Source organism: Marmota monax, unplaced genomic scaffold (genome assembly GCF_021218885.2).
Source record: "Marmota monax isolate L192 unplaced genomic scaffold, Marmota_monax_Labrador192_F-V1.1 WCK01_AAM20220418_F8-fsc00011, whole genome shotgun sequence".
Taxonomy (NCBI): domain Eukaryota; kingdom Metazoa; phylum Chordata; class Mammalia; order Rodentia; family Sciuridae; genus Marmota; species Marmota monax.
In genome coordinates this window covers 24510540-24529496 of record NW_026693082.1, presented here as the reverse complement: position 1 = coordinate 24529496, position 18957 = coordinate 24510540, and the positions used below count along the sequence as shown (strand labels likewise).

At 33.7% G+C, this 18957-nt stretch overlaps 1 protein-coding gene across 5 annotated transcripts in view; it reads left to right on the top strand.

Annotated features, from left to right (window-relative positions):
• Dgkh (diacylglycerol kinase eta) overlaps positions 1-18701 on the top strand; it is a 192869-nt gene extending 174168 nt beyond the window's left edge. For 3 of the 5 annotated variants that reach the window (XM_046454141.2, XM_058582604.1, XM_046454143.2), the window contains 2 exons: positions 1115-1245; positions 6441-18701. In XM_046454141.2, the coding sequence (XP_046310097.1) occupies positions 1115-1245; positions 6441-6530 (221 nt within the window). In that variant the 3' untranslated portion in view covers positions 6531-18701. The remainder of the gene's footprint in view (positions 1-1114; positions 1246-6440) is intronic. The other 2 variants (XR_009227786.1, XM_046454142.2) reach the window with 2 other exon arrangements.
• Positions 18702-18957: the final 256 nt, after the last annotated feature.

Here is an 18957-nt window from a genome sequence, read left to right as displayed (position 1 = left end):
TAACTTGTTTTTCTTCTTCAGAGCCCAAAATTGAGATCACTGTGATAAATGAAACACAGAAACTTTCATTGACTCCTAAATAAAGTTGCTAAATGTATTTTTCCACCTAAAGTTATATCTTCTTTTCTCCTGTTTTAAGGACATCATGTTAACCCGTTGATAATGACCATCAGCTGTGCTATCTGCATTCTCAAGCAAAATTAAACCTCTCTATGCTGCTGTTTTTCTAGCTTCTTCTCCATCTTCTCTAAAGATGAAACTTACTGCTATTCTAGTCTGAAGCACCTTCAAGTTCTGTACACATGAGAGCAAATCTTTTTCATAAGTCCTTAGCTTATAAGAATTTTATAAATTTTTCTGAGTTAGCTATCTCATTTGTAAATAATGATATAAAATCCTACTTATGATATTCATAGAGCAGCTAAGGAAGGGCATTTAAAAACAAAATACACCAAATAAGTAGGCTTTTATTAAGCTAATCCATGTTGAATAACATGTACAAGAATGATTATACATACTGAAAAATAACATGATCAACTAATCTTAGAGAATAGTACTGACAGTTTTTAAACGACATGAAGTTGATTTAACAGCACATTTATTGCCATAATTATCAATAGCAGTAGAATCAATAAAGGCAACACTTGAAGTCAGCAAGACCTTAAACATGAAAGTGTAAAATTGAGTACCCCATAACACATTTTAAATTCTAATTAGCATTTGTAGCTCATTTCTAACTAAAACCGTTTTCATCCACTGTCTTAAGGAAATTATCAGGGCTTATTCAGACTTGTACCACTAATCCTAATGATTCGAAATAAAATTTTCTGTATGTTGTGTGGTGTGGTTAGTTTTAATGAGGAAATTGAACAAAAGCTGAAGGCATGGTGCTGCACGATAGCCAGTGTCTGTATAGTCAGACCCTTGTGTTGATTGATAGTCTGTAACCTGCATGGGAAACAAATGGAACTATAGTTCTGTTGAACAACACCTTTGACCTTTTCTTTGCTAGCACTGCTGCTGCACTCTGTTTTGCATCTCCTTTGGCCAACCTTTGCTTTGTAATGCATTGAGCATGTAGAAATTAAGGGGGTTTTGCTCTTAACTTTGGTAGTTCAGAAATGGGGCACTGAGGAAGTTGCTGCTTGGCTGGATCTGCTCAATTTGGGAGAGTACAAAGAAATCTTCATCCGTCATGACATCAGAGGGGCTGAACTTTTGCATCTGGAAAGGCGAGATCTTAAGGTATTTCCTTTGTGCTATTCTTCTGCTCTTGAAATTTTTTCTTGCAAAACAGAATTCTTTCTCCTGTGCTTCTTATGTTATGTGCTTTCAGCTTGGCTTGTGTTATGCAAATGTGCAGTAATCTAATATTCCCTGTCCTATGGTCTGAGGTCCTTGTGTGCTTTCTAAACAAGAACGTGTCAGCAATATTTTCTTGTCAAAATCATTCTGTATTATAGCTAACACACTGCATGAGCTTAGTTATTTTTCTCTGCATCCACTTTTGTGACTTTCTGTGCTAATATCTCCAAATGGGTCATGTTTCCATCAGCTCATTGGACTGGATCAGCATGGAAGTGGGTAATTGTTGCTGGGAAAAAACAAAACAAAAAAATCTAATATAAGCTTAACAACTAAAGACAAAGCCTTTCTATTATGTGGGATATTATGAGAGACTTATAGCAATTGCTACTTAGAGTTCTGTGATTTTGTTTGATTCTAAATTGGCCTTTCATAGGTCGCATCATCAACTAGACCAATTAATTCAAACTCCCTTGAAGCAAAAATTACATATAGCTATGCTAGAAAGCAGTTCAGAGTGTATTTGTTATTTGGGACAGGGAAGGAAAATCATTTATCAACTATCTGCAGCAATTCCCTTTTCTTCTTTGGGTTGAAACTCAACAGTAGAAACCGTCCAAGTAGCCTGTTTTGTCTGCTAAGAGTGAAATTTTTATCATGTTAAATTTTCTTGCCCTATGCTGCCATTTAAAAACTATAATAAGTAACATTGTTGGAACAATCCCTTTATCGTAGACCAATTTTTACAATGTCTAGAATTATGGCAGTAAATTCCTAACACATCCACAAGCTATTGTGCTTTGTCTGTGTAAGTCAGCAGAAATCTTTGAAGAGATAATGGTGGTATAAAATATAGGTCTTTATTGAGTAGTCAGATGGTTTAGCACATCAAAAGGTGAATACCATTTATACCCAAAAATCTTTAGCTGGAATAATAATAAAATAACAGGTAATTAATTTGATTGAGAGATCTAATTCTGGAACAGAACAAAGTATACAATGGTAGAGTTGAAGCCAAGATTGACTTCAAAACTTGAAATGAGTGAGTGCACAAAAATAATAAACGTAGGGGATCTTTTCAGTACATTCATATAGCTTCTGCTACCCTGGGCAGGCTACAGTACTTATAATGTAGCTATTCAATGTATTACTGTATTGTGCAGTTTCTCTAAGTGATATGTGTCCTCTAGAGGCCTGCATCTCATTGACCATAAGTAAGCATACATTCAAAGAAAACCCTCTGTGTATATATAAAAAATACATATTTAAATAGGTCTATGTGCGTGTGCTGTGTGCTATATAAATGCATAGATGTTATACAAATACAGGCACAAAAACACAGAGAAACATACATGCACATACTGAATGAAGCACATATTTACAGAATGACAAAACAAATCTCATATGTACACTAAGGAAAACTTGGGTGATAGGACCTGTTTGAGGAAAAAAATAAAATAAGAGTAGAAAAGAGATGGTTTAAGAATTATTTTAGTAAACTTTCTCTTTAGCTTTTCATGTTGTTTGTTTTTCATTTTTAATGCAAATTATATTTTCTCCCTGAAAACTTTTTAGAAATTTGTATTGACACTGGCCTTTTTACCTCTTTTGGTTGTGAAACAGGGTGTAGGGGGGTGGTGAAAGGACATTTTTTTTTTTTTTTTTTTTTTTTTTTTACAGAAAGAGCCTTCTGTAGCACAAAACCATGAAGCTAGAGAAGTCTCCCCTGACATTCTATGGTTGTGGCTGTCAGAGCACAGAACAGCCTCTCAATGTTGGTGAAGGATTACCTGCCCCTTGAGTTATCTCATCCATCCCCGTTCCTTCAAATGCTACTTGTGATTTTATCAATGGTACACAAGTTATATCTATCCCTGCCTGATGTCATTTGTGAACGTCAGGATTATGTCACCAACTGTCCACTTGATACTTGAGTATCACACAGGGACATAATTTTGACACATCCAAACCAGGCTCTTGATCTCCTATCCCACTCCTATTGAGCCCCTTTGTCAGTGTTGAGCATTTTAGTAAATCAAGCCTCAGGCTCTCCAAGTGCTAAAGGCCAAGAAATCCAGAGTCCCAAGTTAACACCTTTCTCTTCCTTATCCACGCCTCACAACCTATCAAGCCTCTCACCACATCACATTAATCCTAGTCTGCATTCTTTACTCTAATCTTTTATAATCCTGCTCCACACTACTGTCACATGTTGTTTGTGAAAAGTCAGTAGCTTCCTAACTTGCTTTTTTACTGCTACTTTGTCTCCCCAGTCCATTATCCACATTGCAACCAGAGTGATATTTTAATATCATCAATCTAGTATATTGAGTTCTCTGTTTAAAACCTTTCAGTGACTTTCCATTGCTATGAGAATAAAGACTCACATGGTTATGGAGGCCTTTGAGAGTCTTCCTACTTACATGACCTCCTGTAGAGTCTGTAACCCCTCACTGCCTTAAAAATGCAACATGCCTTCTTACCTTAGGGATACCCTCTTTTGCTGTGCTTCTCCCCTTCGCTCCACTTGGCTAACTCCTACTGAGAGGCTGGCTTAAATGTTACTTCTTTATCAACAAAAACAACTAGAGATGGCAGTATGACCATCTAAAGTTGGGAAAAGCGGGCAGGGATGTAGCTCAGTGGAGCCTGCTTGCCTAGCATGCACAAGGCCCTAGGTTCTCTCCTTAGCACTGCAAAAAAATAAAAAATATATAAAAGTAAAGAATAATAAGGAATAAATAAATAATTAAAAGAAAGCTAGGAAAGAGAATACATGTCTAAAATGCTTTAACAGATGAAGAAGTAAACTGGCTGTAATATTTCCCCTGCTGGAACACAGTAGGAGAAAGTGGGGGAATGTCAGAGAAAATGGTAGAGGGAATTTTGTTTATTTTTTTGCTTGGTAAATTGTGTATATGTAGGATAACTGAAAACATATGCTTTCCAAAACTAGGACTATTAATCCAAAGAATGAAAAAGCCAATAGTAAAGAATATGATAAAAATAAGTATAAAAATAAGTATAAAAAAATAAGGGCTGAGTTTGTGGCTCAGCGGTAGAGCATTCGCCTAGCTTGTATGATGCTCTGGGTTTGATCCTCAGCACCACATAAAAATGAATGAATAAAACAAAAGTATTGTGTCCAACTACAACTAAAACAAATATTTTTTAAAAAGCATACAATAATATGTGACAAACAATATATGATATGTGATATAAAAAAATAAAAAAATACAAGAAGTGTTACAATATAACTTTATCACAGTTTAGCTTCTAGGAGACATTAAAGTACTGAATTCCAACTGAAATAAAATATAGCTAAGAAGGTTATGCCATTCTATGTTACATTAGGGAAAACATTGATCTCATTATACCAAAAGATTAACTCTGAGAGCGGTCTACCTCATTACAAAGAAGTTTTTATTCTGGAGAATACAGTGTGTATATGGCCTAAAATAAAATATTTAATTAATATTTAAATATATTTTGTAAGTAGATATCTGCATTATCACAAGTATAAAGCATACTTAAATATTCTATTCAAATAAAAAACCCTTAAGACTGTAAATGCACTTACATTCTAAATCTAGATAACAGACACTGGTATCTTCCTCTAGGATATGGCCATGCTTTAAGTCTGATCTTTATCTTATACTCAGAACATGTATAGTCACCTTATGACTAATTTTTGGATGTCCTAATATCATATGAAAAATTTTTTTCTGGGTCAATTAAATATGATAAAAATGTCACCTTTTAATTATCTCAAGCTCAAAAATAGCACTACCTTTAGAAAGAATGTTTTCCAGAAGGATCAGAATCACCAGTAGCTTTGCAGCAATGGAGCTCAAAAAGCTCATCAAGTGTAGGGAGAGAGCATGTGTACATGTGTAGACTTAAACACGTTTGATCTACTCCATTTAAACGTTTAAAAATAATGCTCTTAAGTTTCAGAACAGGGTGGGTATTTGAAATCACCTTTTCTGACAAGCAATGTGTGGTACCTTGTAATCCCGTTTTTTAGTTGCTTTGTAAGTCATCTTTTTACTAATTTTCAGACATCTCACACTATTTTGTGAAGAGGTTGTTTGACCTCACACATTAGCAAACTGATTATATGTTACACTTACAGAAACTGTAGGGTTTAGAGGCCTTAACTCTTGTAGTTTTGTGGATCCTAGATATTATGGGTCTCTAGGATGTTTCTCCTGCAATAAGCATTTGCCATGTGCCTACTACGCACCCATCAGTCATCTTCATTCTTGAAAGATGAATATTCAATTCTTGGCACTTATAGAAAGGCAGTCCTTTAAGAAAGGAGAATAATAATTCCAAGATACAAAACTATTAGTATTTTGAGGGAAAGCATCAACCAACAGATACTTATATTTAAGTAATTTTACACATATATACATTACAAAAAATAAAGAATATTTAAATTAGATATTCTATGCAAATCAAAGACTCTCCATGCAACTGCAAATGCATTCCAAATAGGTAGCAGGTACTATTGTCTTCCTCTAGGATTAGGCCTCACTGGAAAGAGCTGGGTGTGGTGGTACACACCTGGAGTACTTGGGAGGCTGAGGTGGGAGGGTGGCTTGAACTTGGGAGTTTAACATTAGCCTGGGCAACATAGCAAGACCCCAGCTCAAAAAAAAAAAAAAAAAAGTTACACAAGAAATGTGTAGTTGTCTTAGAACTAATTGTGGATGCTCTGGTGTCCTACCTCATTCGCCCCAGAGATCCCAAAAGGGCCTGTCTTAAAAACAGAGGTTTGGGAGGCAGGGGAGAAAGAAAAACTATGATCATTTTGACACTTAAAGAACTGCCCCCTTGTATATAATTTGTATGCAATTCAGAGGAGTTTGTATGGGATGTGATTTTTTTTTTTTTTTACTGATTGATCATTTTTCATTGTTATTTTTGTTTCATTAACTTATTTTTCTAACTATCACTTCCTATATCATTGAATATAAACTGACATAGATGAACTGAATGCTAATTATGTTACTTGCTGGTTAAAAATTTTATCCACAGTTTCATCAATAAACTCTGTCTTCTTTCTTCCTTTCTTGACTCTTTCTTTCTACCTTTTTCCTTTCTTTTCTTTTCTTCTTTTTTTTTTATAGGACCTGGGGATACCGAAAGTGGGCCATGTGAAGCGAATTCTGCAGGGAATTAAAGAGCTTGGAAGGATCACTTCCCAGTCTGAGGTGTAATATTGGTGCTATTCCTTGGAAGAGAAGTAATTGCTACTCAATACAAAGTTCTTGGAAGCAATTGGCTGTTCTTGTAGTTTTCTGCATAGATAAGTAAGCACCACTGAAGCACCTCTATGGCTTGATATTTTATTATGGGTGAAATTTTTGATTTGAGGTTTTAGAAAATATTTTTGTGCCAAAAATACATTCCATTAAGCCATTTTCTTATTGTGCAAACCTGATATGTTCAAATATGCTCATAGTTGGAAAAAAGTAGGAGGCATCCGAGATAGCTACATTGTCTAAAAGTGGAATTGCTACTCACTTACTTTCCTTAGATCTGGTCTGATAGAGGGTTCTTACTGTGCAATCACATAAAGGTGTGTGGCTAAAACTTCTTGGGTTTCATTGTTGGAGGAATTGGCTTCTTTCTTCAAATCATTGGTTAGGAGACAAAGATATACATTAAGTTGTGTTTTGAATGTTAGATTGGTATTACCATAGGTTCATAGCATTCACTGGTCAAAGAATATGGTTAAACCAACCTATCAAATACTACAAATAATGCAGATCTTAATGCACGGAGTTCCTGCCTGGATTGTCTTTCTTTTTCTTGCATGTCATATTGTAACACTTTGGTAGCCTTAATCTCAGTTTTAGTGGAATTTGATTTATGACTACCCAAGTACCTTTTTATTGGTTAAGGGACTGAAATTTTCTGTTCTATAATGTGGAATTTTATATAAATATTCTATACCTAAGATTTTGTGAACATGTGTCTGTGCCATAATCAACAAATGATATACATCTTATGCAAGTCAATTTTATTTCAACGTATCATACATAAACCATAGGTATGCACATTAAGAAAATTGTTTGGATATTTTTATAAACTTACATGCTGTTATCTGACAGAACTTATTACAACTTTCCAAAGCAAAATTTCCACATTTTGTTCCTATTTTTTCATTTCATTTTAATAATCATCTAATATTTTGTTTGAATTTATAGCAGACTGTTGACATCTAGGAATTCTGCAAGGTCTCAACTGAAATTTTATACTGTTTGATCACTCAGACTCACCCACTAGTTACAGTGACTTATGACATGAACTTCCCAACAGAAGAAACTCAAATTTTTTCTTAAGGGCTTTATTCTTCTTATTAATAATAATAATTATTATTATTTCACATAATTCATATAACCTATCAGGTTGATATTCTTTCCCTTTTTCTAAACCACTATACATTAGAGTTGCTCATTAGAAGTCAACATTACAGTTATCAAATATTTGAAAGCCAAAGGCATACATATCAAGAAGCCACAAAAATATTCTTAAATAAACTTTCTTTAGCCATTATAATGCCAAGAAATTAATTATACTATTTTTAATATTCTATGTAAGAAAAATAAACAGGGTACTGACCCAGTGTGACAGTTTTCATAAAGTAACCTGGGAGGTGCTCAATAGCTATACATACACCCTAGTGTACATATACACATATTTGTGTATATACACCTACACACATATGCATATTATCTTGAGACATAGTATCATTGATATTTTCTAGACAATATTGCCCAGTGTTTTAAGAGAAATAATGATTGAGGAGTATTTAAAGTGAACTATTGACAGACATATAATTTATCTCAAAGGAACTTAATTATGTGATAGTTTGTACTTATTTATAACTTGGGTATTTAACTGGTAGTAAAGTCACAAAATTTGGATATCTTAGAAATAAAAAAAAAATGGGAGGGCTGGGAACATAACTCAGTGGTAGAACACTTACTTGCCTAGCATGTGTCAGGCTGCAGGCTCAATCCCCATCACTGCAAATAAATAAATAAACCCAATGGGTTCCATGTCTGACTTTTTACCTAAGTTGTGGATAAATGGAAATTTTCCAAAGGGAATTTGTGTCAAGTAGTTCAGAGGGGTGGTTAAATTTTAATTTTATCCACTCCTCTGAAGCCAGGGGTCTCCTTTTCCAGTCTTCTTTGTAGTCCCCCCCCCATATGTTATCCCTGCTCCATGTGCTTCCTCCCTTTGAAACTAAAATACCAGGTGCCAGATCCCAGAACTCTCTTGAGACCCTGATCCTGGTCCAGGTCTCAAGAAAGGAGGGGTGAGAGGAACTCTAGTATTAAGACAGTGCTAATATAAAATATAAAAATCTTTATTGATCCCCTCTCCAAAAAATGAATACCTCTTTGCCAATAGAAAAGATTTATAAGCTATTACATGTTCTGAATTTGAGTATGATGTAAAGGATTGAAATTTTTCTTGTTGTTTGGCCATTTCGCTTAGGTAACATCTTTTAATTTCTTTAAAATCTCAGTTACTAGAATCTTTAATTAACTAGAATTTTCCTGCAAATGGCTCTTGGATGAGGGAAATCCTTTAGAATGACAATTTGGATTTTTTATTTTTTTTTTTTGTTGTTGTTAAATGGTAGCTATTTTCCCTGTAAGGTTAGTCTGCTTGTCTGCATATGTCTATGCAGGACTCAGATGACTTCACTGACACCTGTCACCAGCATGGCACCGTCAGAGCCTCCTGTCACATCACAGAGAAACCATCTTCTTATCCTAGTTGGGGTTTAAAAACCATCAAGTGGGAATTGCTTCTCCCTGGCATGGGATCACAGCCTGGGATCACAGCCTGGGATCACAGCCTGAGGAGTGCAGATGGCTTCTCTGCTTAGATCCATGCACACGCTTACGTTGAGAGGCTCACCCGTGCACTGATTGCAGCTGTAGCTGTCACTGCTCCTCCTCATAGGTTCTCCCACGCCTGGATAATTAGGGCGTAGGTGGGAGAATCACAGCCCAAATCTACTTTCTCTGACTTTTACTTTCTCTGAGGAAAATTGCTTTTCAAAACGGAAAGGGACAGGGTCAGTCCTAAGTAAAATTCCAGACTTCTCAGTATTCCCCATTCATTGTCTCTCCACCTCCGTTTCTCAGTTTCTTTCCTACTTTCTGGCTTTGCATTTTCCCATGCCTAACATAGTAATGGCTGCTCAAAGTCTCACTGCCTTCCCACCATCCTTTGCCAGTCAGTTGCCCTATGCAAAATGACCTCTTTTCTCTCACCACCATAGCAGAGTTTTCTTCTCAATCCTTATTCTTAACCCTGTTCTAGATGGGGTCTTCCTACCTAATGGGTTTATCTGGGTAACTAAGGTGGAGCATAGGAGATTGGCTAAGCAGCACAGCTGAACTTTCTCCAGCCCCTCACTGTACTGTAAGCCAGTAGCAATCCATATCTGCTTAGTTTGTTGCCCCTGTGGCGTGTTTGTTTATTCATGACAAGTCACAAGGGACATTTCAGAAGAATATGTACTGAGATAAGTAAAGATCACTGATCACTGTCCTTGAACTTGTACATTTTCATTTTCTCTTATCATTAAATTACCCTGTTGCCATAGTGCATGCTTGAAGACACATAGCAGCACACACATTAAATGAATCATTAGGCATGCAAAAAAAAAAAAAAGGATCAAAATGATTAGAAGTAAAACAAATGTGTCATTTATTCCCTCAAAATAGGCATGTCTTGCTAGATTTGGATCTGTTTTTCTTACGCTAACTTATCTTGATTTTCACATGGCTAATAATTTCTTAAAATGGTGCCTGAAAATAATATATTCTCGGCCCCCAAATGCAAATTATTTAATTCTAAAATAAAATCTTTCCCAATGACTTATTGTCAGGAATCCTTCACTTAATAATTCACATAAAACTTAACAAAACATAACTGCCTAGAGATTCTTTTTGTGTGTGTGTCTTTGGTCATTACTTTTTTTATTTTTTATTTGTTTTTTTTTTTTTTAGATATACATGACAGAATGTATAATAATATGTCAAAATACATCTACTGCCTAGAGATTCTTAACTAATTTTTTATAAATAATGATGGCACTATTTTAGACTCTATGGGTTATTTTTGACAGGAATACAAGTTATGACTTAGCAATTATAGGAGCTCCCTCCATACAATGCTTCTAAAGTAAATAGTCTACTATATTCACCTGGGCTAACAACGCAGTGAACTTTCACGTTGTTAGGATTTGAATCTTTTAATTAAACCATGAGAACAATACATCTTTCACCTTGATGCCATGGATCCTTCCCACCATCCCCACCTCAATGAACTAATTTTACATTTTTTCAGATGGAAGTTGGATAGACAATGAATTTAGAGTTGGATAATACAAGTGGCAGTTTTAAAACATCAAGTTCTCCCCCAGGACAGAAAGAGGAAAGTGAGACGTAGAAATTCCTCCAGTAAGAACCATTAGCTACTGGATTCACCCTCCCTGGTGGCTCCTATAACGTGGCTGCCACACTTCTCTCACTGCTCCACTCCAAGTGCCATGAGGCCTATGTCTTGTCTGTTGCCAAGGAGACATCCCATGACTGACCTTTGTATAACAGTCTCCATGTCATATCAGTAATAGGGTGCCTCCCTAAGGAAGCAACCAAACTTTAAAAAGGTGATGATTATTGGCTTCTACAATAAGCAAAGCCTAAATTTTATTAATTACTGTTTTCTCATTTTTCCAAGTTTTGTTTAGAGATATTTATATCAGAAGAAAAGAAGTACAAAGGTTTATCATTATAGAGAAGAGAGATTAAAGACAGCTGGACTGTACCTATTTGTATAATTCTGTCAATTTCAGGAAAAGAAGTTTAACAATAACTGGGACTGCATTAACAGTAACAATGTTTAAGATAAACTCCATATTACAGTATGTAAGTTAACAATTCCCTTTATGTAACTAAGTATTCTATTTACATTATTTATATACTCTCCTAATTTCTTACGCACTTCCAAGTTTTAGTTGGAAACATAAAAACAAAACCACTACTTAAAACTTTTTAAAGCTACACATAAAATATTTCATTTTAGCAACAAGTTATTCACTGTTTAGGAATTTATAGTCTGGGTATTTCATAGTAACTGCATTTCAAGAGTAAATTAACCAAATTTAACAGAACAGAGTTACTTTTAAAATTCATTAAAATAAAGGGGTTTCATACTCAGTTGATAATGCTATTAAACAAGCTAACAAGGAAAAAGACTATATCTTGGGGCCCTTAATGTTTGATTGCACTATTGTTTTACACAACTTAGCCATATCTATTTCTATACTCTAAGTATTAAACTAATATGTAGCTAAAGATTGCTTGCAGTTCTGGTAACTGGTAACTAGTGCTATGAAAGGTTTTGGTATTGTAACATTCCCAGTTTTGTGAGTTATATATTGTATATTGAAGATGACTAGTTAATTGGAGTAATATATTTATCTAGAGCTGGTAAAATATGGTAATTATTTTCAAATCTTTAATAAGTTGTATTAAACTTTTTCTTTCTCTTATGCAAGGTTAAAGTCTTACTTTTTGTTAACACGTCTATTTATACAATAGGTTCCTCCTTTTACTGGTGTTATTAATTTTCATACTAAAATGTTTCTTACCCTTTTATATCAAAATAATTATCACGCTGGTTATTCAAACTGCCAGGGTGTATTTTATTTTGCAGGACTTTTGGCAAACAAGATATTTAATAATAAACAAATATAAAAGCTCTGTATATTTTGTGGCTTTAAGGGCAAAAATTTTACCTTTGAATTGTTGTATGTGAGACAGTGCTGACAATAGCAACGTCAATTATAGGCAGTATTACTTATAACCATTGGAAGGTTTTCACAAGTTGTATAAATCAGTGCATTTATTTATTATGTTGTGAAATGTAATCTTTATACAAAATGCATATTCTAGCTCTTTTCCTTTTTAGTGCTGTTGCCTAGAGTGTAATAGCTCTGTTAATGATTTACTTATATACTTGAAGTACTCATTTCTGTCAAACAGATGCCCAATTTTTTTCTTGTAAAAACTGATATTCTTCACCATAATAGATAATTGAACAGTAGGGACTTTTAAAAAATGATTTTCATGTCTAAAATAAATATCAAAGGGCATAAAGCCAAAGGAAATGACCAATGTTAAGAATTTAATAGAGCCAAGGGATTCATTATGCTACAGTTTACCAATATATAATACGTCTTCATAACTTTTTTCCTGTGATGAATTTTCAGTATTTGTTATAAGAGATTATACTGCCAATACAACATTTAAATGAACATTGAGAATCTTGAATTCCCCAAAGTATCACATACCTCTAGCAGTCAGGTCTTGGTATATATTTTTTAACATGTTTGCATTGGACTATGAACTATTTTACAAATAGTAACCATGGATAATGGTTAATTTGTTTCTGTCAAATATATAAATGAGATTTTAATTGAGTTTTGAATCATTTCTATTTAAACGTGTTCTCAATTACATTGTTTAAAAATCCAACTTTTAAAACACAATAGCACAACTTAACCCCACAGAATAAAATCACCTGTTTTCAAGGAAGTAAAAACAAGGGAAAAAGAAAAACCAAAAAACCTCAGTGTGAAGCCGTGTGGTATGCCAAAGAAATCACTTGAATAACCCCTAAATTCCACTGTTTCATTCTATTTTACAGTGGGCAAGGTAGATGAATTGTGATATATTTAAGAATTTATATTAGAAGATTAAGGAATTAGTTTATTATCATTTTTAAAGACAGGGTTTTATATTAATTTTACAGTTGCACAAGCAATTATCAAAAGTGGGAAAGTGAAAATATGTGAGAAACATTATATAAACATTTTAAGAGATAGGAAACTGCTGATAGTTTGACAAAGATTTGGGAATAGTTTGAATATAGTTATTTTTCAGCTTATAGAAACACAAAGCACATGAGAGATATATGGTATGGTGAGCATAATACCACAAAACCAAAAAATGGCACATTGACGATATCAGAGACTATATCTAGATTTTATCAAAATAGCTAGTGAATTCAGGGATCCCATTTTACTGGTGAAATTTAGAACTTTTAAGGAAGTAGTTAGGATGACTAATTGTTCAAGACATTTGATATAGTCCACACAAGTGTTTATTCCATGGGACAGATGTCTGTGCTTTTTCAACTTAGTGAGAGTCTCAGAGAAACTAGTCCAAAGGGCTTAGCTGTTTCCTAATAAAAGAACACTGGGTAAATGTGAATCAGACCTATACCATGCAGACCAAAGAGATTTTCATGCAGTTGTTAAGCCCTAAAATTTGTTAGCAATGAGTTTTCATTTAAAAGAGCAAAAAATCATTAAAAGTTAAAATCTTTGTAAAGATCTACATTCTATAATTCTAGAGATGGGAATATTGTCAGTTTACCTGATTCCATAACTGACTTCAGCAGTGGCTCATCATGACCTTTTCTATAAGCTATATGTTTTGGTGCCTCTGTTTTCCCGATTAGAAATGCCACATGATATTGCCAATTATAAGTACTTGGTTAATTTTTCTGCTATAAAAGGAACTATGTTAAGTGTGAATCATACTTAAATTTGTCATTTCTTTTCCACTATCATTTATATCTAAAGAAAGATATATAACATGAAAATTAAAAGTCAAATTTATACCCCTTGGTGTGTCTTTTAAATGTGAAAGCAAAGGGCTGGCACATAGCTCAGTAGTAGAGCACTTACCTGGCATACTTGAGTCCTGGATTCTGTCCCCAGTACTGCAAAAGATTAAAGGGAAAAAAGTTAAATTAGTACCATCTGTGGGTTGTAGGAATTTTTATTTGTATGCTACAGGGTCATATTCGTTTTAGGATAGGCTAAAAACTCACTTCTAAAATTTAAAAATTTTGAGTAATTTCATTTTTTCTATACTTTCCCCAAACAAATAGTTTATATCTAAAGAAAGATATATAACATGAAAATTAAAAGTCAAATTTATACCCCTTGGTGTGTCTTTTAAATGTGAAAGCAAAGGGCTGGCACATAGCTCAGTAGTAGAGCACTTACCTGGCATACTTGAGTAAATATAATTTTTTTAAAAAAATTAAGATCTTCCTATCTTTAATTATTTAAGGAGAAAATTATCTTTAAACTAGTTGTTTAAAAAAATGAAATGTCTCCTTACCTAGGTTTTTTCCTGTGATGTTACTTCCTCAAGGGTAAGCCCATTCTGAAGGGTGCCTTTGATCTATAGCACAGGTCACTAAGTGCATTCTCAGACTGTGGAATAGTATTCTCTCATGCAGCACACCTCCTAAACTTCCCATAGAGAAACTAAGCCAGAGGTTGTCTTAATTATTGCCACAATAGAAATCTGTGCACAATTTTAAGGTAAATAAATGAAAAATTCAAATAACTTGGTTAAAGTAATTATATAAGGATAAGTGAATGCTGACTTTATTTTTGCATGACATTTGAATTCAGTCACTATCTGATTCTTAATGTGAAGCTTTCTTTGCTAAATCTGGTATATTATTATATTTATTATAGCACAATATTTATTATAGCACAATATGGTAACTTGAAGCTCCTGTAGCAATCCTCTCCCCTAGAAATGTGGGATTATAAGAGGCTATAAACTGTATGACGTAAAAGAAAAGACCTGATTGGAATTTGTCGACATGGTATTTTGATCTGTCTTAATGATACAACTTAATTTTCATGAAAACAGATCTCTAAATGATTATTCCAGAATGATTTGTTGACTGGAAAAAATTATTTCCCTGGAATTTGCTTTACTTCAATGACCTGATATATACAGATGAACTTAGTATAATTGAAATTAATTCTAATTCATTTTAATTAGAACCTGCCCTGTTTGCAGATTTCAGTTGTGTAGCAGTGTTTTAATAGAAATAATGATGAGAATGGAAGCTGTGAACTTAAATAGTTCTTTTGTTTCCTTTCTTCCTTTTACTTGAAAGGCATTTGAAAGATGACACAGTTTTTATGGCAACATTTTGTAGATATGTTCTTCTGCTGAGAAACTCATAAACTAAAATATGGAACAAAACAAATGCATAATTCTAATCTTGGTTTTGGATTGTGCAAGTAAAAGCATTTTATATATCATATTTTTTCATTATTTTGGCAATTGCATATTTCATTTTGACCATCTCAAAAGCAGAATTGGCATTCTATTCTGTTGCTAATTAGTTGCAGTAAAGTGATAATTCTGTTGCCTTGGTTCAGGCCCTCATCAATACAAGCCTCATCATTTTTCTTTCCTGTGCTTTACAACAACCCGTTTTCCTATTTTACTCTATCCCACCAGAGTAGAAGACTTGAATTTGCTTTTTCATTTCTTTGCTTAAAATTCTTAAGTACCCTTTTCTTTATAGGATATCAGCCTAACTCTTTAGCAGGACAGATAAGATACTCTGTGACTGTTCTTCTCCCCACACTTTTAGCATCCTCCACTACCATCCCTCTATTGACTTTTTGTAATCCAGACATTTGGAAATATTCACAATTTAGTGCTTTGGAATAATCCCATGCCATAGATCAATTTATTCAAGACTCAGTTCATATCTTCTGTGAAGCCTTACCTGATGTCTCCAAGCATGTATTTATTTCATCCATGGCCAATAGTATTTTGAAAGTTTTTATGTTAAAAAACATTTATATTTCAATTAGAAATACACAACATACACACACACCCACACACACACACACACACACACACACACACATGCCTGCCTCTCCCCCTGAATTTTTCTCTTTGTAGTTGCAATGTCTGCTAGCACATAATTGAACTCTGAGAAATGTTTTTAGATGAAGGAGATATAAAATCCAAATATCTCTATATGTTTGTACTTTTATAAATAAAACATTAGAACTCCCCGAAAAGCCACAAGGTGAATACATTCATGAGTGTGCATGCACTCAGGTCAGACCAAAAGGAGATGAACAGGCAAAAGTGGTTGTTTTATGAAGGGTAACTACTTGAGGACTGTACATCAGGAAGATCTACCAAATCTGAATATTCATTTCTAAAGTAAGCCTATGGTTTATCACACAACTGCGAAATTCTTGTTTGTGATTCATAAATATGTCCTAAAGATTATCTCATACAGACATTAGGTATACATGATCTTCATAAACACATACATTTATCACCTACACACAAAAGAGACTTGAGAAGGAATTTTTAAAAAAGCAATGAAGGTGAAATGTTTTAATATATTTAACCAGGAAGATTTGTGTGATTTCAAATAGTTAATGATGACTGTAATATCAATGTAAAGTAGGTTTGTGTCTGTCATCACCTTTGGTAGAATCTAAAGACTAAAACCATTAAATATGGGCCTGTTTTTCTTTTGTGACTTTTATAAAGCTTTTCTATCATGTCCCCAAATAATGATGAGTTAATCTAAAATCAAATACTAGTCAAAATTTATTTAATTAAATGTAATGCTCTTTTCCTTCACTCACTTGATAGATGTTTTTCTGTCTGCTGTATCCTTGGCACTCATTTAGATGTTAAGGATACAACTAAAATGAGACATGGCTTCTGTCCAATAGATTAGTTCAAGTTTGTTTTCACAATTATTTTTCTCGAGTCTGTTTAAGATATTCAGAGGACATTCTTTTTTAAACCAAACGTTTCCCAGTTTACTTCAGAGATGTATTCTTCAACTGATCAAATTGTTTGTCATAAAGAAGTAATCTCATTTTTATGCCCATAATTAACAAAAATTTAGACGTTGATGGGCCTTTATTTTATTAATTTATTTATGTGCAGTGTTGAGAATCAAACCCAGTGCCTCGTACATGCTAGGCAAGTGCTCTGCCGCTGAAACAAAACCCAGCCCTATGCCCATGATTTTTGTATTTTCATGTCAGCCACAAGTAATTTTGACCATCTGAATCAATTATGTGTTTCATCATTCTGTAGAATGGCAGGTGCTAAATGTGATCCAAGTGACTAAAATATTTGTAGAACATGAGTTGAACTTCAGGTTCATTTTTGGAAGGCATGTGTTAGTGACACACACACCAACATGTCTAAGAGGCATACGTTATAAAACCCCAGGAGAAAAATAGTAAATGCTTTTCCATAGATATTAAAGGATTCATTTGAAGTTGTGGTTTAATGTTTTCACCTCCGTCGTTTTTAGTGGGGAGTAGAGAATAATAATATTTAACAGGTAACATACTTATCTAAGCATATAGTAAATGTGCTACTAGTATGTGTGTGCCACAAAGCTCTGATAGAAATGAAACAAAACCAAAAATATTTGAGTTATAAAACAATATCTTTGAATATTTATTGAAGGTTAAGCTATCAGGTTCCTTTAGAGAAGAAAGAAACTGTATTTTTACTGTCAGGAAGTATGGAAAAAACCTTACTTTTATGTATATTCACATTTTGATAGGTATATTTTAAGTCACTGTTTCTAATCAATATAAAATGTCAGCTATTTTTTATGTTCCCTAGCAAAAGAAAATCCTTAATTCAATAAATTTACTCTTTGGTTTTCTAAAACATTTATAAAAGAAAGAGGCTCAGGAGGCTGGACACTTTGCCCTTCTGTTCAGCACATTCATTTCACCTTTCAATAAATAAAATGAAATTATTTGCCTCCAATTTATCATCAGGTCGAAAACCTAACAGTAGAGTTCCTTCTGTTTCTTATATTGCAAAAGTTAATTTTAATTTAGCCTTACCATATTATTTCTTGGTAAACATTTACTACATTTTTGTAGTCTGTTTTAAAACTAAGTACTTATATCTGAAAGATTCAGGTAATGTCTATTTATTACACAGTGGGCTCTGTTTGCTGCAGAAAAGAGTGAAACTTTTAACTGCTTAGCACACTTGCCAGTGAAATATACCTGACAGAGCAGAGGTTATAACTTTGGCTCTTATTACTTTTCATAATGATAAGAAAACGTGAGTTTTGTTTGTTTACATGCTGTTTATAATGGCATAATTTTTAAAATATATTCAACAATTGAGATATTTATTGCATACTATTTTAAAGATGTTTTATGTGTTTTCACCTTTGGAATATATTGTTACATTTCCTTGTACAGATAATTTGGGTGGCTTTGTTAATGTAGCTAGTAATTTTTATGACTACTAAGTGACCAGTTTTTGGTGCCTTTTATTGTGGGATGCATGATTATGTATTTATTGTATGGAAGTCACTGATGTGTTTATTTTTGTACTTTGCTGAGAGTAATGGTTGATCCTGATGTACATGATGATGAGAAATGTCTTTCCCAAAGGGCACTACCTTGAGATTGTTCTTCTCAATAAAAGAATGCATTTCAAGAAGGTGTGAGTTTTATTTTATTCCTAGAGGGAAATATTTTTAAATTTTTTATTTTGTAGATTCATATGCAGTTGTAAGAAATAATATACAGTGATTCTTTGTACCATTTGCCCATTTTCCCCCAGTGGTGACATCTTGGAAAAGATCAGTACAGTGTACAATACCAAACCCAGAATGGTATTGACATTGATAAGGTCAAGATGCTGAACAGTTGTACCACCATAAGGACTCACAACCCATGTTGCTTTTTTTTTTTTT